The sequence below is a fragment of the Pygoscelis adeliae genome, unplaced genomic scaffold, assembly GCF_000699105.1.
Source record: "Pygoscelis adeliae isolate BGI_AS28 unplaced genomic scaffold, ASM69910v1 Scaffold590, whole genome shotgun sequence".
NCBI lineage: Eukaryota > Metazoa > Chordata > Aves > Sphenisciformes > Spheniscidae > Pygoscelis > Pygoscelis adeliae.
Window position 1 is genome coordinate 630,897 of NW_008823962.1, and position 22,457 is coordinate 653,353.

The following is a 22,457-nucleotide window of genomic DNA, read 5'->3' on the forward strand; positions in this document are numbered from 1 at the left end:
GCATGTGTGTGCAACAGAGTTGTTCGTGTATCTGGGCTGCCCTAGGAGTGGTTGGCAGAATCCCTTCCCCTTTCTCTTCCAGGCTTCCCATCCTCATCACAAACCCTGTCCCCTTTCCCAGTGCCAGGCCAGCCTGGTCCCCGTGCCAGGCCCATCCGTACCTTGTGCCAAGCCTACCCCCAACCCTATGTCAGGCCCTTCTCTACCTGTGCCCAGTGTTTTGACCTCCACTCTCCTTTATTCGGCAGATATTGATGAGTGCTCTGCTCACATTGGGATCTGCGGCCCTGGGACCTGCTACAACACCCTCGGCAACTACACCTGCGTGTGCCCCCCTGAGTACATGCAAGTCAACGGAGGAAATAACTGCATGGGTACGGCATGTTCCGAATCTGCAAGAAGGGGTCGGGCAGTGCCCTGCCTGTGCGTGACCCCTGGGTCGTGCTGTGGGCAGCACGGTGTGGGCAACGTGGCTGAGCAGATGGAGCAGAAGTGCTGGGAGCAGGGGCTGGGACTCAGGACGCCTGAGTTCACCAGTGCCTCACCGCATCCCTGCCCCTACGCCGCGCACATTGCCCGTGCTGGAGGAGCTAACGTTTGTCCTGCCAGCAGTTATAGCGGCTGGCACAGGGCGGTGAGAGACCCAGCAGAGCATTGCCACTGCCTGCTATGAGGCAGGACCCAATGCTCTCACTGGAGCGGGGCTTCAGCCCATCACTGCAGCCACTTTGCTGGGCTCCCCTGTGTGTCACCTGCAGTGCCCGAGCACCAGGACAGGACAGGGTGGCATACCCCCAGCAATGAGTGCTCTGGGGCCGGCAGCACCCATTCCTGGGGCTGGCACAAGATGCTGTGCTATCGCAACTACAACGACACGTGTGAGAACGAGCTCTCCTTCAACATGACCAAGAAGATGTGCTGCTGCTCCTACAACATTGGCAAGGCCTGGAACAAGCCATGCGAGCCCTGCCCCACACCAGCCAGCCGTAAGTCAATCTTTCTGGAAGGGCATCTTGGTACCATGGCCGCCCCCTCGCTTTTCTGGCGATCCCGTGTACAGACACTAACAAAATAGAGGGGCAGAAGGGAGAGCATCGTGTCTGGCAGGCAGCACCTGTGGGTGAGCGCTGTGGGGACATGCATGGCACTAGAAGGACACAAAGGGCTGGGACAGTATCTGGGGAGAGGAAATGATGTGTGGGATGCGTGGGCCGGCAGTGGGTCTGGGCTGCATGGGCAGGCTGGGCATGGGTGGCAACGTTGCAGCGGGAAGTGCTGGCCGTGCCCTGCGTGGAGGAGTGAGTCTGTACCCGCATGCGAGGCACACAGATGCCATGTGTGCGCACGCCTTTTAGTGTGTGCGTACGTGCCCTGCAGTGCATGCGCGTGTAAGCCCTTTGCCTGGTGCCATACGTGTTCTTGGGGTTCCCCATGTGCCGGCCCCTGCGACTCCTGGCCAAGCACCGTGCAGATCCCCTCGCGCCTGTCAGACCCCCTCTCCGCTCACTCCAGCCATAGTTGGCCCCTGTCCCTCTCGTCCCTTGCTCCACCCCACTCTGCCTGCCGGGCATGGCCATGACCTCGGTGTTCCCCTTCCAGCCGAGTACCAGATCCTGTGTGGGAACCAGGCCCCTGGGTTTATCATCGACATCCACACAGGGAAGCCGATCGGTGAGTAGAGCCCCCATGCCCTGCAGAGCCAGGTCTGCTCTCTGCCTCTCTGCTTTCTTCCCACAGTGCCTGTGAACTTCTTGCCTTCCCCTCCCTTAGCAAATTAAGCCCTGAGCAAAGGAGAGAGAAGGAAAAGAGGTGGCAAACAGGCTGCAAGCAGCTGGCCAAGCCTTCAAGCCTATGTCCTGAGTGGCTGGGCTGTTCAGACCTCCCCATGTTTGCAATTGTCCCTTGGTTTCTGTCCCACCTGGAGAGACAGGTGGCCAGTGACCACAGATGGTGGCCAGTGGCCAGGTAGATCCGGACCCGTGATAGCCCTGGCACTCACGCTGCCAGCAGCACCGGCCCTACAGCAGCAGGGCACCGCTGAGAGCCGAGGGTTCGGGTTTGTGTTTTGGTAGATGGAAAGCCAGAGGTGCTGTTGAAAGTCCTGGGATTTGTGGGCTTGTCCATGGATGTTTTGCAGTCTTGAAAAATGGACTCGCTGGTAGTTTGTGAGACAACAGGCTGGTTAATCATTGCTTCACCTGGCCTTGGCAGTGCCAGCCAGGGGACTGAAGAGGAAGGAGATGAGTTCATCTTCTGCTCTCAGGAAGAAAGTGCAACAGAGGGGTATCAGTGTGGGGCTGCAGGGCTGGCAGGACTGGTGGTGGATTGTGGTGGGCACAGCGACAGCCAGGGACCCTCGAGCCATCTCAGTGTTTCAGTGACCCCTTGGACTTCCCATTTGCAGCCTGATCCCAGAGCCTGAGCAAGTGTCCATGTTACTGCAGAGACACACTTGGAGAAAACAAGGTGGATGTCCTGAGTAGGATCCCTCCCAACGTGTGCTGTACAGGCTCTGCCAGTGATCCCGTGGCTCCTACGACTTGGAGTCTTGCGTGGCTCTGTTGTGTACCCAGACCTCTGCAGAGCGGCCCTAGCCTGGCATGATCTGCAGGATCCAGTATGAATCCTCCAAGAGTTGCTCCACTGTTTGTCTGGTGGCCCTTTCCTGCTAGTCTTCTTTTTAGAATGAACAAGGGCAGCTGTCTCCCAGCTATGGGGGATGCTTTCCTCCCTGCTGCCTTCCCGCGATGCTGAGAGATATTGTCTGTGTGCAGATATTGATGAGTGCAGTGAGATCCCTGCTATCTGCACGAACGGTGTCTGCATCAACCAAATTGGCAGCTTCAGGTGCGAGTGTCCCATTGGATTCAGCTACAACAACATCCTGCTCATCTGCGAAGGTAACGGGGCAGCCAGGGCAACGCTGCCAAGGGTGCCCAGGAGGGTGGGGGTTCTCAGCGTGGCACTAGCATCTCCCCACCTCATGGGGCACCAGGGCTGTCAGCCGACATGTTCTCAGCCTTCTGGAAATCTTCGTCATTTTCCGCATCAATGGTTGGACAAAAATTGCTGGTTTTCATTCATGTTCCTGTCTGGTTTTCCCCTCCTCTGTTTTTTTTGGGTTTTTTATTAAAAGTTTGTAAATGTGAGTGTTTCAAAGTTTTGAGCTGTAACTAAAATTCATTATTTTATTGCAAAGCAATAGAAAAAGGTTGAAAATTGACCCTGGTTGGAGCAAACCAAGGGTTAAAATTCAGTTGACTCCACTGAGCCGCTCCAGCCCTACCAGGATGATGGTGCCTGGTGAGCGCTTGGCACTCTGCACAGTCAAGGTTTGCATTGCTCTCCTCCCACAGACATCGATGAATGCAGCAGTGGGGAGAACCTCTGCCAGCGCAACGCCGACTGCATCAACATCCCGGGCAGTTACAGGTGCGAATGCTCAACTGGATACAAGCTGTCGCCTAGCGGAGCCTGCGTGGGTAAGATGGGAGCTCTTTGCTACCTATTCCAGAGACACGTGTGTGAGGCGCTGACACCCCTGCCTAGGCTCTTCAGATGGTTTTGCTGACCACCATGTGTGGACCCAAGGAAGGACAGGATGAAGGACGTGCCAGAACCATGCATGGCTTCCTGGTCTTTTGTCGAGCCTGGGGACTATGACCTGGCTGTGCTGTGATTATGGCATACCTGTACTTTTGGAACAATTCCCAGGGACTGTGGGCTCCTGAGGGGTGAGAAAAGGTCACTGTGAAGTGCAGCTTTAGTCTGGCAGCTCAGGCCATTTTCTCCAATTACTTTTTTTTTTTTGAGATGGTAGTGCATGAATCTTGTGCTCTGTGAAGCCACCTCTCAGAAAACCAAGACCCCGTTCTGCTGTGCTGCTGCTCACAGGCACAGCTTCCCACCAGCAGGCAGGGGTCTGCGGAAGGCCAGTGCCTCAGCTTTTCCCACTTGGTCCGTCCCTTCTGCTCACTAGTGCCCACTTTGCTTTGTTTTAGGTCGCAACGAATGCCAGGAGATCCCCAATGTCTGCAGCCATGGGGACTGCGTTGACACCGAGGGCAGCTACGTCTGCATCTGCCACAACGGCTTCAAGGCCACAGGGGAGCAGACCATGTGCATGGGTCAGTGTGACTGCCACAGCCCTGCCATGTGAATCAGATATCAGGATGGACGTGAGCTCTCTCCAGCACCTGCTGGGTGGTGCCAAGGACAGCCAAGGGCCACTGTGTCCTCTTGATCCCAGGCTGTCCCTGCAAGCCACAGGGGTGTTGTGCAGATGCCTGGACCCTGTCTGCACACCCAAGACGGTGGCTGTCAGCTCACTCAGTCCCTGAATCAGCTGTGACCTTCTCTCTGCAGATATTGATGAGTGTGACCGACAGCCCTGTGGAAACGGGACCTGCAAGAACACGGTTGGCTCCTACAACTGCCTCTGCTTCCCTGGCTTTGAGCTAACGCACAATAACGACTGCATGGGTGAGTTGCATGAAATCCTGACCACATGGATAGCTGACTGAGGTCAACGTGGCGACGGCTGCGGGGCATGGGGTGTCACACAGTGGCATACAGGGGGTCGGCTCTGGGGGTCACCTGGTAGGGGTGTAGCCGAATGTGTCAGAGGTGTAGGGCTGGTTAAGGCGGCACGCTGACACTCACATGCTGTGCGTATCTCTTCCCGTTGTGCTTATCATTTCCCTCCCACAGACATTGATGAGTGTTCATCCCTGGTGGGGCAGGTGTGTCGAAACGGCCAGTGCATCAACAGCATCGGCTCCTTCCAGTGCCTGTGCCAAGAGGGGTATGACCGGACCCCTGATGGGAAGAACTGTGTAGGTGAGTGTCCGGGCCGCAGGCTGGCCCTTCTCAGTGGGTTGAGCTGTATGTTGGCACGGATGACACTGTGCAGTGCTATGAGACGTGGTCCCCAAGCTGGTCCCACCAGAGGCAACTGAGCAGTGGACTATCCAGAACTGCTCACAAGGCCCCAAGTCCTCTGGAGCCAAAGCCTTGCTCATTTGACTGCCCATGGAGAGCTGAACTGGGCCCCACTATGCCTGCATCTCCCTTCCAGCAATGCAGGGAACAGTCAAGCCAGTCCCTTTCCCTGTGCTGAGACCTGCAGGCAGCGAGGAGAAATGTTGTCCTGTCCATGCCCCTAAAGCATGCAGAGTTGTACCAGGGATGCCTTGGGAACTACCCTGCAGGCAGGGGCTGTGGGGGCAGACAGGCGCATTGTACGCCGGTTACTTGTGTCCGCCACTCTGCCTCCAGCAGCACCAGGTCCTGCAGGGCTGAGTCCATGTTCCCAGGGTACACAAGGTAGAACACCCTGAAAAATGTTTTATCTGCTTCCCTTGCATCTGTTGGGCAAAGCAGGGTGCAGCTGCAGGTAGGGCCTGAGTGCAGTAAGGGGCCCTGCACCCAAGTCCTCCGAGCTGAGCACAGACACTATCACTGATTATTTCCCCTCCTCCGCAGACATCAACGAGTGCGTGAGCCTGCCTGGGACCTGCTCCCCGGGCACCTGCCAGAACCTGGAGGGCTCCTTCCGCTGTATCTGCCCCCCTGGGTACGAGGTGCAGAACGACAACTGCATCGGTAATGTTGGCTCTCTGCCTCCTCCATTTCCAGCACAGCATGTGGTCACCTTGGACTATCCCAGAACAACCGTATTCTTCCTAAGTGGGCAGGGGCATGCATCACCACCCCCAAATATCTTCCTGAAAGCAATTGGACACAGAGCAAGGCAAGGCCTGCTCCCATGACGGAGGAGGCTCGGTGGTTTTGCTGTGCCCTGGCCTCTTCGTTGTCCCATTCACCCTGAGGGTGGGTTAAGGGTTAGGGCCAGGGTGATGTCCTGCAGGCATGGGAGCTCCCCAGACATCACAGCCTCAGCTGATTTTAATGCAATGAGGAAAGGAGTGACCTTTGGCTGCTCTGTAAGTAGTATGTCCCTGGTGCTCCCAGATATCAACGAGTGTGAAGAGGAGCCCAACATCTGCCTTTTCGGGACATGCACCAATACCCCTGGCAGCTTCCAGTGTGTCTGCCCTCCAGGCTTTGTGCTGTCTGATAACGGCCGACGGTGCTTTGGTGAGTGTAGCTCATCACGGTGGGGAGGGGAGCATAACCATCCTGGACGTCTGCAATGACCTGTGCATTTCCCCATCCTCCTACAGATACTCGCCAGAGCTTCTGCTTCACTCGCTTTGACAACGGAAAGTGCTCTGTCCCCAAGGCCTTCAACACCACCAAGGCTCGGTGTTGCTGCAGCAAGATGCCAGGAGAAGGCTGGGGAGACCCCTGTGAGCTGTGCCCGCAGGAAGGAAACGGTAGGTGTGCTGGGACCTGGCTCCACGGGAGAGATGGCTGCGAGCTTCCTCTACGTGCGCAGAGTGTGGGGAAGGTGTGCAGGTCAGGCAAGACAACCACCAATGCAAACCGTCCAGCAAAGTGGGCTCCTCCATCTGGAGAGTACTGCCTTGAAACCTAGTAGCCCTTACTGGACTGCGGTATTCCCTGGATCTCCAGCAACCACAGTCAGGCTTATTTCTGCTTTGGATCTGCTCTCAGTTCTCTGCAGGGCTTTAGATAAGGCAAAAGCATCTCAGTGCCTCCAGATCCAAGGCAAGCACAGGTGTTTTCCAGCCAGCTGGGGTTTTGTGGCCTCCCATGGGCAGTGAGCTGCCGAGCTCTCAGTCATGCTCTAGGAGCCTCCAAAGCACATTTCAGCTTCTGTGAGTGGAAGCACTTTTAAGCATATCTCACTTCTTCTGCTTTCTTCCAGTTGCCTTCCAGGAGCTGTGTCCATATGGCCATGGAGCCATCCCAGGCCCAGGTGACACCCGAGAAGGTAAGGTCCGATCTAGGGATGACAAGAAATTTGTTTTTGGGTTGGGGGGGGGTTGCCTAGAAGCAACCAAACTTAGGCTATCTGGAGAGTAGGGTTGAATCCCAGTGGCAGGAGGGGAGGGACATAGGGCTGGGTGCCCTCCCAAGCTCATGGTCTCTGACTGCTCACCAAAGGTTCAGCCCCCAGCTCTGGAGAGGGAGTATCTGGGATTGCAGGGTCAGCCCTGAGAGGGCAGGGTTATGTTTCTGGCTATGTGCTCGCATGAGGTTTCACTGCCTTGGTTTCCCTTCTAGATGTTAATGAGTGCTCAGAGAACCTGGGTGTCTGCATAAATGGGGCCTGCATTAACACCGATGGGTCCTTCCGCTGCGAGTGCCCCTTTGGGTACAACCTGGACTACACTGGAGTCAACTGCGTGGGTAAGGGTCTGCATGGGGAGTACCTGCTCCATTTTGCTTTTGTCCTCCTTATGTCAGAGGCTATGAGCGTGTGCGTGTGTGTGTAGAGAAGGAACTTGCTTCTCCCCTGTCCCTTTGCTTTTTACCCCTGGCTCCTGGCTTTGCTGGGCTTGGTTGAATGCTCTGGCTGCAAGAAGAGACCAACCTGCACCTTTCCTATCTAACATATCCACCTAACGTGGTCCCGGCTTCCTCCAGATACCGATGAATGCTCCATTGGCAACCCTTGTGGGAACGGCACCTGCACCAACGTGGTGGGCGGCTTCGAGTGCGCCTGTGATGAGGGCTTTGAGCCAGGTCCCATGATGACATGCGAAGGTAATGCTGCTGTGGGGCAATCCCTTCACCCCCATTGCATACTGGGCCATGTGGGTCACTGCCTGGGTGAACAGCAGTCAGGTCAGCCTCCGATGGAAAGTGCAGAAAAGCTGGCTGGGGCTCATCTGCACATGAGCGCGTACATCAGCGCTGGTCCCCTTCAGCTTCCTCTGAGGCTGGAGCCTAGGAGGAGGTCTGGAGACCTGCCTAAATGCAGGAGCTGCCTCACCAAGGAGCCAGGACCCTGTCCCCATCAAAGGTGCTGAGACACCAGGTGTCTGTCCCTCTGCAACCGGTGGCCATGACAGGAAGCCTTGGTGGAACAAAGTTCTCATGAGATGAATGCATGGGGAGGGGGGAGTCCAGTAACCACTGTTACTGCCCATCTGACTCTGCTGAGAGCACAGAGTCGAGCTCTCTCCTCTCTCCTGCCTCCCAGATATCAATGAATGCGCACTGAATCCCCTGCTCTGTGCCTTCCGCTGCATCAACACCTTTGGCTCCTACGAGTGCACCTGCCCATCGGGATACGCCCTCCGAGAAGACAGAAGAATGTGCAGAGGTAAAATCCCCTTCTGCACCCATCAGGCGAGCTCCCACACTCTCCCCAGCCCCCTGCACTTAGCCGGTCTCTGGTGCTGTACAGAGAGAAGGCAGGACTTCTGAGCTGGCGTCTCTCACCTCCCTTGGTGTCTATGCTGTGTGCCAGCCAGCCTGGACCAAGGCAGTAGGGATTGGCGGAGCAGTGCAGATGTGAGCGCTCACAGTGCTGCAGAGCTGGCAGGCTGAACATGGTCTCATGAGGTTCTCGGTTGCAGATCTGGATGAGTGTGCAGAGGGACTGCACGACTGCGAGTCTCGAGGGATGCTGTGCAAGAATCTCATTGGCACCTTCATGTGCATCTGCCCACCAGGAATGCAACGCAGGCCCGATGGAGAGGGCTGCACAGGTACCAAGGACTATGCTGGGAGGGATTCCCAGTGGGGCTGGGAGACCATCCTCTTCTAGGCATTGTCCCTGTAGCTTTATTTTATGTCCTTCTGTCAAACAGCTCCTCCCCAGGGTTTCCCATGTGTCAGAACTTCCTGTATGTCCTACTGGACGCCTACACACACAAAACCCCTGTTCATCTCTGGACCCGTGGGTCTACACAGTTCCAGCACAGGATGACACAGCATTATGCCATGTGTCCTTTCTGTTGAGTCCTTCCATGTCTGTGTCAAACTTCTTTGCACTGAGCTGCTTTTAGAAGGGCCAGCACTGGACAGCCCAGACCTGCACAGTATTAGGCACAGGAGGAATGCAGAGCGGGCCCAGCTCCACTCCTAGCCCAGCAGCTTGGCCACTTGCAGGTGGAGAATGTGCAAACCAGGGAAGCCGGGTACTCAGCCACCCTGCTTTGGGAGAGGTCCAGGGTGGGTGGATGTGTTTTTCAGCTGCCTAAGGATGTGGAAGTAGTCCTCAAGGACTATGTGAGGGCATTTCAAACTGAGCGGTAGCGCGGGGACTCACGGAAAGCTGAAATTTGTCCTATGCCTCACCGCAGCTCTTTGCCGTTCCTTCCCTCCTAGATGAGAACGAGTGTCGCACCAAGCCTGGAATCTGCCCCAACGGCCGCTGCATCAACACGGTGGGAAGTTACCGCTGTGACTGCAATGAAGGTTTTGAAGTCAGCCCCTCTGGCACAGAGTGTATTGGTAATTACCAAGACCTGGTGGGTATTGAGCAGCCTCTCTTTAGTAGCAGATGATGCTTTTCAGGTGTCTTAGGATTTCTAAGAGGAAAGGTTGTTGGGGCACTGCCTTTATCTTTGGCATTATCCAAACCACACTGCCCTCCATGCTGGAACCGGCACAGGCTGGACAGGCTGCTCGGCTATCCCCGGTGCCGACACTGACTCAGATCCTGAACTTGTATCCCCGCTCTCTCTGCCCAGACACCCGCCAGGGATTCTGCTTCACTGAAGTACTGCAAACCATGTGCCAGATGTCCTCCACCAACCGCAACCTGGTTACCAAATCTGAGTGCTGCTGCAACAGCGGGCGCAGCTGGGGCCCCCAGTGTGAACTCTGCCCCCTTCCTGGAACTGCCCAGTACAAGAAAATGTGTCCTCATGGGCCAGGGTACTCCACTGATGGGAGAGGTGAGCTGGGGCCCAAATTACCTTCAATGCAGAGGGGAGAAAGCAGGGATGTGGGTACAGGCAGAATTCCCCTGGGAACTGGCTGGGACAGACCTACACAGCGCCTGGAGCAGACAAGAAGCCTCTGCGACGTAATCTTACAACTCCCCAGACGTAGTCTCTGGTTCCCTGGGAGAGTCTGAGCTGCCCTGGCACAGGAGCATGGGGACAGAGGCAGCACTGGCACTAACAGGTCCTTCCCTCCCTCCCGCAGACATCGACGAGTGCAAGGTACTGCCCAACCTCTGCAAGAACGGACAGTGCATCAACAGCATCGGCTCCTTCCAGTGCCACTGCAGGCTGGGCTACACCGCAGATATCACAGGCACAGCCTGTGTGGGTGAGTCGGGAGAAGGAAACCCATGTCTCTGGACAGCCCTTGGCCTTGGCAGGCTTCCATCCCTACTTTTCAGCATGCAAAGAGAGGGTCCTGTAGCCCCCACCTGGTACCTGCCCTCACCTCTGTCCATACTGTCCTGCATATCCTTAGCAGGGCTCTGGACACTTTGCCCTATTGCATGGTCCTCTAGACATCAGTCATCACTCCATGTTGTTTGGCTCCTTAAAACCCAGGCTCCTTGTCTTCTCCCTCTGACCCCGGCAGTCACGGGGACTGGCAGGGCGTGTGATCCAGAGATGAAAGGCTGTGAGCAGCCAAACCTTGCATTGGCAGGGCAGCTGGTTCTAGCCAGCCTGAGTGCCACGTTGGGAGTCCAGATGTTGACATAAAAGGCACCCCTGGAATCACAGCTGCAGGCTTCTGGGGCAGTACTGCAGGAGTTGAGGATATGCCATACTTCCAGTATTGAGATGGTGTTCAGGACCATGCCAGCAGCTGTGTGTCCTAGACACGGAGTGGAAAAGATGTCTTGGCTCCCAGAAACCAAGCTCTGTGCCTAGGAGTAGAGCAGATATGACCTTGAGCATCAGGACAGGATTCCTCTCTAAACATCCTTGCCCTTTCTCCAGCTTTGTGCCCTCCAGCCTGGCTCAAAGCTACGGGCTTTGTCAGAGCCATGGCTGCTGGACCCTGCTGGGCAGAGGTGATAAAGCTCCAGAAGTACAGGGCTGGCCCCATCCCTGATGTTCCCAGTACTCAAGGAGGAGCATCTACCAGTCTTCAGCTAGGAAGGGGCTGGGAAAGATGTCACTCTCAATCACCAGGTCACACAACATTCCGTATCTGAGCAGGGAGGCGATTCAGCTCTCTTCCTGCAGGAGATCTCCTAGATTTGTTATGCTGGCTCAAACCAAGGTGCTCCCTCAAAGCCCCTGCCTCTGCTCACCTGCTTCCTGGAGAGTGAAAAAGACGCATTTATCTGGGGCAGGGAGTGCCAGGATCCATAGGGGGCCATCTGACCACTTAGTTATGTGGGGCCATGAAACCTGGGATCACCTGGTATTCAGCAGCCCCTTGGTAGACTGCATGGTCCAAGGGGCGGTGGGGACCCAATCCAGCAGCACAACCTACGAATGCTGATGTGTCTTGCCTCTCGAGTCTAGATTTGGATGAGTGTAACCAGTCCCCTAAGCCGTGTAACTTCATCTGCAAGAACACAGAAGGCAGCTACCAGTGCTCCTGCCCCCGAGGGTACATTCTGCAAGAAGATGGGAAGATCTGCAAAGGTAGTCACCCAGGAGAAGGCAGCAGAGACACTGCCTCATCTCTGGTAGCAGCGGGGATGGCGGGAGCCGATTAACATGTGCCAGAATAGTCAAGTCTTTCTGTTCAGCCACAGGACAAGCCTAGACGTGGAAAAAGGTGCCATGCTGGACCCTCGTGGACCGATGCATCAGGGTTGCATCCCTCTACAGACAGTCTAGACCTGTCTCATCAGGGAAAAAAAAAATATTCCTTGCCCTTTCCTACAGACTGCGCAGCATATCTCAAGCTGTCCTGAGCTCCAGGAGCCTTGAACCAGCACATCTCTTACAAGCGGGCTGGGCACTATCAGGGCTCCTCCTCGTGCTGGCAGCTGCCAGGCTGGGCCTTTGCCCACCTCTCACAGTGCTGATGCATCAGGCTGCAAGGAAGGTGGCCTGAGAGCCTGGGAGAGTCTGGGATTTGTGGATTACAGGAGAGGCAGAGAAAAATCTCTGCGTCTTCCAAATATGTCTGTATGTGATCAGCAGCTGAGGTGGGGAGAGGCTCCCTGGACTTGTTATTCTTGCATAAGAATTTTGCGTGTGTTGTTCCTGAGGCTGGCCCATGTCAGGTCCTGGTCTGCCCAGGACCTCTGTGTATCACCACGTACATGCAGGTGTCAGACTCAGACCACAAAGATATCAGTGAGAGAAACTGAGACACGTGTTCTTGTGCTTGTTGCTTTAGACTTGGATGAATGTTCCACCAAGCAGCACAACTGCCAGTTCCTCTGTGTGAACATTATCGGAGGATTCAACTGCAAATGCCCCCCAGGCTTCACTCAGCACCACTCATCCTGCATCGGTGAGTAGAGGCATTCACTGCTCTGCTATACAGCACCAGCAAGGTCCCCACGGGTTAGCTTTAAGCCCAGGAGAGTCTTTCCATCCCCCCAGCTCTGGCTCTAGAGCACTGCCCCTCTCCAGTCGGCCTGGGGTTGTGCATCTGACTTGTCTGTCTGCTGCTCAGACTGGGCTAAGCTCCACGATGCAAGGTAGCTCTCTGCAAAACTGCACACAGCCGCATCGTTGGGGGTGGACTTACAAGCGGCTGCCGGTGTTTTGCAGACAATAATGAGTGCACAGCTCAGCCCTCTCTGTGTGGAGCCAAAGGACAGTGTCTGAACACGCCAGGCAGCTACAACTGCGAGTGTCAGAAAGGATTCTCTCTGGACAGCTCTGGTGTCAACTGCGAAGGTGGGTCTGTGTCTCTGGGGCTTTGATAGACACATGTTCCACGTGGAAGAGTTCCTAGTTCACTCACAGTCTCTAAGGCAGCTCAGTCCGGCCCAGAAGGGACTACTCCTTACTGTGGGGCACCAGAAACCCACACGGAAAGCCCTGGTGCAAAGGAGGAGGTCAGCGCCTGACCTGCCTGGAGAAACACTGGCTCTTGGACAAATAGATGAAGGTCATGGTGCTGCAACCACAGCAGCCAAAGGTGGGAAAGGAATGGTCCTGTATCTCATCAGGGGAGATCTCATGCTGGCCAAAACCCACCATGCGCTGTGCTAAAGAAAAGCCTGTGGTCAGTACAGGGAGCCTGAAGCGGATCTGGTAACGGTCCAGGCCAAGCCTTAAATCAAAAAACATCCATGCAGGGTCTGCAAGGGGGTGTATGTGGACCTTGGGGCTGAGGGTGTTATTCAAGTCCAAGCTGTAGAGACATAATTAGCTAGAAGAACCGCCCGCCCACATGAACACCCTCAAGGATGCTGGCTGCCAGGCATGTACCATGTCCACATGGTCCCCTTGCACCCAGCGCTGCCCACAGGACAGGGAGAAGTTGTCTCACCACCATCTCTGTTGTTACATTGCTGCAGATGTGGACGAGTGTGATGGAAACCATCGGTGCCAGCATGGCTGCCAGAACGTGCTGGGAGGCTACCGCTGCGGCTGTCCGCAGGGCTACGTGCAGCACTACCAGTGGAATCAGTGTGTGGGTGAGTGTGGGATGGGGGCTCTTGTATCCTGTAGCTGTGGGATGGAGGATAGAGGGCGGCTAAGCCCTGAGCCCAGCCACCCCTGGCCGTCTCTGACACTGGATTCTGGGCTCATCTCTGCAAACCCAGCACTGAGCTTCCTGCCCTGCCCCAGAGACAGACCGGGCCTGTGCCCAGAGATGGTGCCCCTGCCCTGCCCTGCACTGCCCCGGGTTCTCCCTGCAACAGGGACCGTCAGGAAGCTGCTCTGCAGAGAGCTGAGCTCCCAGTGCCTCTGAGGCCAGCAGCTCCCTGCACTGCAGGAGGATAAAAAAAACATCAAGGCAGTCCTTCAGGGACCTGCATGGGATGAGGTCTCGCAGGGGAGCCAGGAGAAGGGAGCCTGCTGCCAGCCTAGCGATGGCTGTGGGCAGATTTCCTTGGCCATGCGGGGTGGGCAGCACCAGCGGCACAGGAGCTCCCTTCCGCTGAGTTTCTGACTAGTTCTGCTGTCTTTGGGTGCAGATGAAAACGAGTGCTCCAGCCCCACTGCTTGCGGCTCTGCCTCCTGCTACAACACTCTGGGAAGCTTCAAGTGCGTCTGCCCATCCGGCTTCGATTTTGACCAGGCATTTGGGGGGTGCCAGGATGTGGATGAATGCTCGGCAGGCGGCAGCCCCTGCAGTTACGGCTGCTCCAACACAGACGGAGGCTATCTCTGCGGCTGTCCTGGAGGCTACTTCCGAGCAGGACAAGGGTAAGAGAGCAGCCAGCAGGTAGTCCCCACAGGCACCTGTACATTCCTGGGGGATATTGCAGGTTGCCAAGCGCATGGTGCCCCCAGACATGCTCCATCACCACACTTCTGCTCTCTGCCAATACAATTTGAAGGAGCCCCAGGAGCGAGTGAGCTCCCATTCCCACATGAGTCCTCAGCTTCTCCATGTCAGACTGTTCCTCACCCATCACAAGATCCTCATGTTAATGTGCATCTCCTCTCCCATTTCACTAATCCAATGGTTAGTGCAGCTGCTAGCACTGTAGCAGATGCTCTGCAGATCCATCTAGTCCAGGGTGCAGACAGATTAAACCTACTGGCCACAGCTAAACAAGATGTGGCCCGATCTCTCTCAGGCGTGGCCTGATCTCTCTCAGGCATGTCCTGTGTACAAGCCACTCTGTACAAGCCGTGTCCTAGGCACGATCCTCCATGTGTTTCTGGGTGCCACATGGAGAACCTGTGAGGGCAATGGTAAGATTTCCTTCCTGAAGCATGAATCTGAGATGGGTCTCTCTGCTCTTCTGCCACCAGACACTGTATTTCTGGCTTGGGTTTTGGGAAAGGTTCCTACCTTCCTGCCCCCCAAGAAGAGGATGAAGACAACCTGCTCTCCCCTGAAACCTGCTATGAGTGCAAGATAAATGGCTACCCCAAGAGGGGTCGGCAGCGACGCAGTGTCAACGGCACTGAGAAGCACCAGGTAAGAAATCCATGGCATCCTGGATGGGGTGGAGCAAGGCAGGAGCTGGGTCACTTGGGGGACAGCTGCCTGGAGTGGATCCCATGCAGTGTGCCCATTCCTGTGGGGCTGCCTCAGTCCAGACAGAGACAGCAGCTCACTCTGTACCTGCCCATGCTGGGTGCTTGGGTGTTTGTGGATGCCGCTGAGTCCAGAAGTCCTGCAGAAACGGAAGGTCTTTCACAATACATTAGAGGAGGTCAGGGCAATCTTAAGTGACACACGCTTGTGTGGTTTGGCCACAGATGTCTGGAAATACATGCAACCAAGAAATAAAGCACACATGTTTCCTTGCAAGGGGAGCTGACGGGGGAGCAGTTCCCACAGGGCCATAGAGGACTGTCAGCACTTACTGTCTGACTCCAGACTGGACCTGTCACTATAAATACAGGTTATATCTTGGAGGGAAGTTCTGGCCTCTGTCCAAGGCTCCCCCAAGAAGTTCACAGGCCTGGGCAGGACAGATTGGGCTGGGAGGTCACTATGGGTCCTTCAGGCCTCGGGAGGAAAATGCCTCTGAAGTTATTGGTTCTTCCCCTGAGGATGAGGGCTGTGTACTGGCTGGTTCAGTCTCAGAGACATGAACAGGGTACCAAGAAAATCTTGAAAGAAAGCAAGGACCATAGAAGTAGCAGCCACTTCTCAGAGCTGCTTTGGGGTGGCCCATGGGGCAGAATTCCTCTAAATCAAGTCCTCCTTCACCTGGCCATGAGCTTTTCTTGGTGTCTGTAAGTAACATGCCTGGTTCCTTCCAAAGGATCACACTGTGAACTTGGCCAGCATGGATGTGGATGCTCCTCTGTCCATGATGCTGAACCTCTCTGACCTGGCTCACAAGGAGCACATCCTGGAGCTCCTGCCAGCTGTGGAGCCCCTGGAGAACCGTGTGCGGTACCTCATCTCCCACGGGAATGAGGATGGCTACTTCCGCATCCACCAAAAAGAGGGGCTCAGCTACCTGCACCTCGGCCGCAAGAAAATAGTGCCTGGCACCTACCTGCTGGAAATCGTGAGTGTGCCCCTGTACCGCAAGAGGGAACTGCAGAAACTAGAGGCCAAGAACCACCTCAACTACTTAGCAGGGGAGCTGGGCCAAGCACTGAGGATGAAGCTCCAGCTCCAGCTCTACTAACATCCACGAGACCCACCCACCCAACCGACAGTACAGTCCTTAGCCTTGCCATCCACACCTGGAAACAACTGCCTCTTCTCTCGCTGCACCCCCTGCCGCCACCTCCCCCACTGCACTGTACAACTGATGGGAAATGTCCCTCTGGGCTCAGCACTCACCTTGGCCATGCAGGGATACTCTGCTTCAGGGGGTGCTTGAGTCAAAACCAAGCCACACCGCAAAAGAGCTCATGAAAGCTTTGCCAAAGGTTCAAACCTTGTTAGCAGGGACTCCCTCCCTCTGCTCAGCTCCTGCCTTTAACCAAGATACTGTTAGTCCGAGCTGGCAAGGGCAGTACCATGGGGAAGCTGCCTGTCCTTCATGGTCGCAGGCCGTACATCACCCCACAGCCCAGGAAATGTGAGGGGGGGCTGGGGGCAGCTTTGGAAGGAGCTATGGCACGGTGTGGTATTAGTGCATTTCCCAACAGCTCTTGTTCCTCCTTTGCTTCTGCATTGTTACGATGGTGCTGCAGAAACCATCCCATACCTACACTGGCTGTGCTCTGTCTCTCTCTGTCCTCTCCATGTCCTCTGGTCCTTTTGGGCTCCTCTGTCAAACAGAAAAGGTCACCTCTGAGTGAAGGGGCAGTTCAGGTTGCTAACCTCACATCACGAAGCAGCCAGGCCACAGGACCACAGGCTCCTGTAGGGAACCTAGGGTTTTCACACTGCGGTATGCTAAACACGTGCACGCCCTCCAAAGATTGGAGCTGGAAGGTTTTTTTTCTAGAGCTCCAGCTAGTCCAGGGATTAAGGTGTCCTTCTATAAATGAGGAGGAGCTCTGGGGAAAGGCAAATAATTGCATTGTTGAATGTGGTTGGACGAACTAAACTGGCAGGAAAAATGTCACGAGGCTGGTAGAGAGCATCTGGATGCTTCCCATGCCAGAGGGGATGGAGGGCTTGGCAGGATGTATGTGGCATGCTGTAAGGGGCAGATTTCCTGGCCACCACCGATGTGAGCGTTTGAAAATCCTGTGAAAAGTTTCCCACCAGCAGGAGCAAGATGGGGATGGGGCGGGGCGGGGAGGGTCTCTGCCGCCTGGCAGGAAGAAAGAGGCAGGGACAGCCAGAGCTTCATTTTTGCAAACAGTCCTTGACTCCAAGCCACCCCATCTGAGTGACTCCGGTGCTCATGGCCAGATCCCCCCCAGTCAGGAATACTTCTGAAAACGGGGGCTGCAAGTCGCTCCCCTCTGGTTGTCGCATACATCTTGGTCAGGCCAAGTTGACAACCGAGATGGACAGTCTCTGGTTAATGCAGACAAATGAAATGCACTAAAAAGAGTCTGGAAAATATTAATTAAGTAAATTGAGGTCTCCCTGCTGCCTCAAGTAGCCTGTCCAGACCATTCTGTCCAGGTGGGCTTTTCTTCCTCCCTCAAGAGTGTTCTTCACACAGCTGGTCTCTGCAATGCCATTTCCTAGTTTTGCATGAATCTGTTTTCAGTTCTGCATCAACCCTGTGCCTCACCACAGGAGAGAACGGTGCTAAATTCACTCTGGTGACACACAAGACTACCTTATCAACAAATCTAAGGTGCTTTCAGAAGCTGGTGCTGGTATTGAATCGTCAGCGTTAGTGCACTGTATCCATCCACCCTCTCATATTTATGTATAACCACCAAAGTTATGATTGCTCGTTGTTGTGAGGAGTGCATATTCCTGTAGCTTTTTTTTGGTACTTGGGGGGGGGTTGTTTTTTTTTCCTGGTACGCTGCCGCCGCATGGGGTGGGGGAAGTGTATGTATACTGTATTTGGGCTAATGTCAAACTTGAAAACTCTTTTGCATAATGCAGCTCCAGACTCTGGATTTTGCAAGAGTCCCAGAGCTTGTGACAGGATGGGTGGCCTGATGTTTGGGGTTTTTTTTTTATTATTTTGTTTTGTTTTGTTTTTCCAACAGGTGCTTTTTTTTAAAAAAAAAAAAACTATTAATAATAATAAATTAGCAGAGATGGGTTTGTGTGTGTGTGTTGAGCCAAAAGTCTCAAATGAAAAAGCTCAAGGTTTCCTTCATTCCTCTCTGGTGCGGTGTTTTTTTTTTTTTTGTATTGACATTTCTTGCTGGTTGTTTTTTTGGGAAGCGTTGAAACCCAAAACCTGTGCCCCCTTGTCCCGCACAGAGAGGTGGCTCTTTGTGGAATTCCTTTTTGTATCAGAAGCAACAGCAACAATAAAATTATTTTGGGTTAAATGGTTCTGTGTCTTCGTCCTCATCTGGGGGCGGCGGCGGCAGCACCCTGTCTGTCTGCCAGGGTCGAGGTGGGGCGGGGAGGCCACGTCGGAGGCGGCCTGGGAGTGGGGCAGGACCTGTCCTCGCTCCAACACGGAGGGAGCCCAGGCTGGTTTCTTCTCTGTACTCCTCAGGGACAGAGTCTCACCCAGCTATCCCACCCCTGCATGTCTCAGCACCCATGGGGGCTTTGGGGTCCTTCCCAATGCCTCAGAGCAGAAGGCAGATGAGGCAGGAGGGACAGACACATCAGCAAAGTCTCTCCTGATCCTTTGCTCTCTTCCAGCAAGGGGAGTGGAAGGAGAGTGATGCCAGAGGTCTGAGCTGGAGACGGGATTGCTGAGCCCAGCGGAGGGGTGTCTGCACCCAGTCCATCATTGCTGCTGGGCTGAGGGGAGGTTACAGGGACCAGGACAGGGATAGGGGGGCACAAGAAGGGCTGGCGGAGAGGAGACAGAGGGGATGCAGGAGAGTGGAGGCAAACCTACTGCTACCACCGCTCCTGCCCTGCTCACCCTGCCTGGTGCTGTGGTCAGGGAAGGCACTGCCTGTGCTGTGGTCACCCTTGGCTCCTGGCTCATCCCCCTTTGAGGAGCAGCACCGTTCTTGCTGCTTGCCGGTGGTTTTGCTGAGCCGCGGTTGTGCCGAGCAGAGGCCGTGCACTGCGGGGCTTGTCTAGACTGTGCAGTGAATGGTACGTGCAGGGTGTGCGATGATACAGGTGCTTGGCCAGAGATTGTGCTGTGTGTCCAGGAGTCAGGGTCCAGCTGGTTGAATTCAGCTCAAACCCCAGTTCCTGGCTGATATTCTCGTTTGTAGCAAGCTCTTCTTGGCCTCCCATTCCGGACGCAGAGCCATGTGCCACAAGAGGGCAGACAGGGCTGCAGCATCCCTGTGACTGGGAAGGAACCCATTGCCTTACCGGGTGGTGAGAGAGCAGGGGCACCGGCCGGCTGGGGGGGGGACAATCACACAGTGAAACCAGGGAAAAGGAAAACATGCGCCCGTTGAGCTCAGACAACTGGAAACTGTCCCTCAAACAGCTTCCTGGGCTTGGCAGTAGGTGAGTGGTGTTAGACTTGCGTCGGAGAGTGGTGCCGGCGGAGGTGCAGAAGCAGGGTGCGCTGGGCTTGGGTACCCTCGTCCTGCCAGTCACTTCTCTGCAGCACCCGGCAGTGACTCCTTGCCCCTTCCTCCATGTCAGTGCTCATGCGATCCCGGGGACTCTCTGGGGGTGACCTGCACCCACACATCCAGAAGGTCCCGCTGGATGCAGCAGAACCTACCAGGCTGCTGCCTGCGTGGCTGTGCTCGTCACGCAGATCCAGACTGATGTAGAAGACACAGCCAGGCACAGCCCACGGGTCCCGCAGCGGACGTGGTCAGGCTGTGACTGACTGTCCCTGGCCAGCAACACTGGCCCAGGTGCCATGCTGTGGCCAAGGATCACCTTCTGCATGTCCCTGACAGAGCACATGCCCGGGTACGGGGCACCCCCAGCACCATGGCCTAGTGCTGATGCTCCTGTCCCACATGTCACCCATCCCCTGCGGAACAGCTCCAGCTTGTGCTGGGAGATGTGGGGTCTTGGCTCAGACAGAGAGAGGTGGGACAGCCCACCACCGCTTGGAGAGCGGCCGGTACTCCTCCTCCAAGTGCCTGATGGGACGCGTCAAAGAGCAGAGGAAGAGCTGTATGGGGTTAGCACAGTGCAGCTTTATTTCCATGGTGGGGGAAGAAGTTCTCCCCCACGGGCTCAAATCCCTTAGTACAACCCTTCTTACTGGCCCACAGCCATAACCCACCACGGCTTTTGCTAGCCCTGTGGCTAGCTGCAGCGCCCCTACTCAACAGGCATGGTTCCCGCAGAGGGGCAGGAGGACAGCCTTGTTTTCCCCTCGGCTACTTACACAGCCCTTCTGATACCCAGATGCAGGACGGCCAGGAAAGGCCCGGCCACCCCCAGCAACCCCCTGGACACGGGGAGGCCACCCAGATCCTGCTGGAGCAGGGACTGGCCAGAGTGGGATACCGGTGGGAGGCTGCCAGGCTTGGGCTGGCTGAGGAGCATCTCCCAAGTGTTGTGTGGGACCTTTGATCCCTCCTGGGATCCCAGCAGGGCCACCCAGGCAGGTCTGCAGGTAGCTGCATGGCTGCACCTTGCTCAGACCATTTTCACCAGCTGGGCAGGGACAGGTCACTACGGTGTGAAGCGGAGAGCAGGCTGCAGGGCTGGATGCCAAAAGGGGGCTGCGCATGGCGGGGGGGGGGGTCTCCATCGCCCCCTCACTTGGCGGTGGGTCTGGTGCCTATAAACCCCCTGACAGACACAGCTCAGCTACAGGGACACACACACACACGCACTGGACCACGGTCAGCACTCCCCGAAGGACACAGACGAGGGCGACATGGGGGGCAGGAGGAGGTGGGGGTCAAAGCTCTGGCCTGGTACCAGGCAGAGCCACCCAGACCAGAGGCCCCATGGGCCGCGGCTGAGGGCAGGTCCCGCCATGCCCTGCCCCATCGCCTCCTGCCCCTCACTGCAGCACGCGACACTGCCCGGGGGCACGGTGGGCAGCAGGGACCACGCGGAGTCATATCACCCCTCCAACACATCTCTCCAAGAGTCCCGCAGACTGCAAAGAGAACTGAAAAGTGCTTAGAAAAGAGAGAAACCCCTAGAAAACCCACCCTGGACAAGAGCCCGACCTCACCTCCCTGCCCAGAGCATCCCTGCTGGCCCAGGGCAACACCACAGAGGAAGGGGGGGCCGGGGCCGGGGCCAGCTGGGGTGGGAGGCACACAGAGCACCCAGGCTCGCCCCATCCCTGCCCTCTACACCAAGGCGTAGTCAAACTGGCCCCTCTCCAACCCCTCCTTGTGGTCAGTCCAGGAGGAGGCGGGCATGCGGCTGTAGGGGTCCAGCAGGATGCGAAAGCAGCGCACCATCAGCATCACCAAGAAGACCAGGAGGAAGATGACAAAGGCAAAGACGGTTTTCTGCTCAGCATCCATACCCGCAGCGCCGGCTGGGTGCTCAACCAAGGAGGGGGAGAGCAGTTCATAATCCATTGTCGATGCATCATTCATGGCAGAGGCGAGGAGCGCGTGGGCAGGGCGCATTCAGCTGCCCCGGTGCCCGGGCAGCCAGCTTCAGCCTCCCGCTGTGCCCACACACCCAGAGCGCGGGTTATTCCATAGCCACCGGCGCTGCTACGCCGAGCTCGGGATTCGCTCCTGCCCAGGCCAAGAGCTCCTGGAGGGGAAAGCAGAGATGGTGAGGGAGGAGAAACTGGCCACAGGCTACACCAACTCTGCTAAATAACCAGGGGCAGGGAAGGGCAGGGAAGAGCAGGAACGTTCACACGTGGATCCCTGGTTTTCTAGCAAGCTCAAGAAGCCACTCACAAGGGGCAGGAAGGCATGGGATGGGTGGGCAGTCCAGGGCACCGGCGCAGGTCTTGCCTCTCCGGTCATAAGTCCCCAGCAACCCTCCGGGGAGGGTGCCCACCTGTCAAGGCTGGTGCTGCAGGCCCCTTTTGGACCAGGTGCCCTGAATCACAGGAGAATTCACACTGAAAAGGACCTCAGCTGTGGAGTCAGAGCGGGCTGCTCAGGGCTTTATCTAGCCTGGTCTTGAAGTTCTCCCAGGATGGACACAAGCTTAGTGTTTGCCCACTCCTACTGAGGGACACGTGTCCAGCTGCTGTATTTCCCTTGGCACGGTGACTGCCTTTGGTTTTGCACCGGGTATAGAAGGAGCTGAGTCCCCACGGAGAAGGAGGGCACCTACCTCACTGCAGCTGCATGGGGACACTAGCATTGCTATTGCAGCAGAAGGAGGAGGAGGAGGAGGCGGCTGTGCCCAAGCAGCCACGTCACTGAGGAAAGATCTCCAGGGTCCAGCTTTCTTGGGCTAGGGATGCAAAGCAGAAGGACAAAGATAGCGAAAGAGGTTAAAAGGACCACAGTCACCAGGATTCATAGCAAAACACTGCAAGGCACCTCTGAAGTTCTCGGTGTCTCTTGTCAGGCCAGCACTGGATGGAGTTCACCTAGGAGAACATCCACACCGACCTCCCCTTGCAGCACCCTGGAGCCTGAGTGCTCTCAGTGCTGTGGAGACTCCAGGGAAAAAAAAAA

At 56.1% G+C, this 22,457-nt stretch overlaps 2 protein-coding genes across 2 annotated transcripts in view; one reads left to right on the forward strand and one right to left on the reverse strand.

Moving 5' to 3' along the window:
- Positions 1 to 16,036, forward strand: part of FBN3 (fibrillin 3) — a 111,845-nt gene extending 95,809 nt beyond the window's left edge. Inside the window, exons 39-64 of the mRNA XM_009323516.1 lie at positions 249 to 374; positions 759 to 986; positions 1,600 to 1,671; positions 2,775 to 2,900; positions 3,357 to 3,482; positions 4,002 to 4,127; positions 4,366 to 4,482; positions 4,711 to 4,839; positions 5,485 to 5,604; positions 5,974 to 6,099; positions 6,186 to 6,338; positions 6,794 to 6,859; positions 7,153 to 7,278; positions 7,516 to 7,635; positions 8,075 to 8,197; positions 8,454 to 8,585; positions 9,208 to 9,333; positions 9,573 to 9,779; positions 10,033 to 10,158; positions 11,322 to 11,444; positions 12,151 to 12,267; positions 12,531 to 12,659; positions 13,286 to 13,405; positions 13,910 to 14,141; positions 14,697 to 14,865; positions 15,662 to 16,036. Of these exons, the coding sequence (XP_009321791.1) occupies positions 249 to 374; positions 759 to 986; positions 1,600 to 1,671; positions 2,775 to 2,900; positions 3,357 to 3,482; positions 4,002 to 4,127; positions 4,366 to 4,482; positions 4,711 to 4,839; positions 5,485 to 5,604; positions 5,974 to 6,099; positions 6,186 to 6,338; positions 6,794 to 6,859; positions 7,153 to 7,278; positions 7,516 to 7,635; positions 8,075 to 8,197; positions 8,454 to 8,585; positions 9,208 to 9,333; positions 9,573 to 9,779; positions 10,033 to 10,158; positions 11,322 to 11,444; positions 12,151 to 12,267; positions 12,531 to 12,659; positions 13,286 to 13,405; positions 13,910 to 14,141; positions 14,697 to 14,865; positions 15,662 to 16,036 (3,740 nt within the window). The remainder of the gene's footprint in view (positions 1 to 248; positions 375 to 758; positions 987 to 1,599; positions 1,672 to 2,774; positions 2,901 to 3,356; positions 3,483 to 4,001; positions 4,128 to 4,365; positions 4,483 to 4,710; positions 4,840 to 5,484; positions 5,605 to 5,973; positions 6,100 to 6,185; positions 6,339 to 6,793; positions 6,860 to 7,152; positions 7,279 to 7,515; positions 7,636 to 8,074; positions 8,198 to 8,453; positions 8,586 to 9,207; positions 9,334 to 9,572; positions 9,780 to 10,032; positions 10,159 to 11,321; positions 11,445 to 12,150; positions 12,268 to 12,530; positions 12,660 to 13,285; positions 13,406 to 13,909; positions 14,142 to 14,696; positions 14,866 to 15,661) is intronic.
- A 5,113-nt stretch (positions 16,037 to 21,149) lies between these two features.
- On the reverse strand, positions 21,150 to 21,404 carry CTXN1 (cortexin 1). The gene has a single exon (XM_009323343.1). It carries the CDS (start codon positions 21,402 to 21,404, stop codon positions 21,150 to 21,152), a length of 255 nt encoding a protein of 84 aa, XP_009321618.1.
- Between the last annotated feature and the right edge of the window lie 1,053 nt (positions 21,405 to 22,457).

Bases quoted from the DNA above. Each gene is read 5' to 3' on its own strand.
- CTXN1 (XM_009323343.1), bottom strand. From the start codon at position 21,404: ATGAATGATGCATCGACAATGGATTATGAACTGCTCTCCCCCTCCTTG.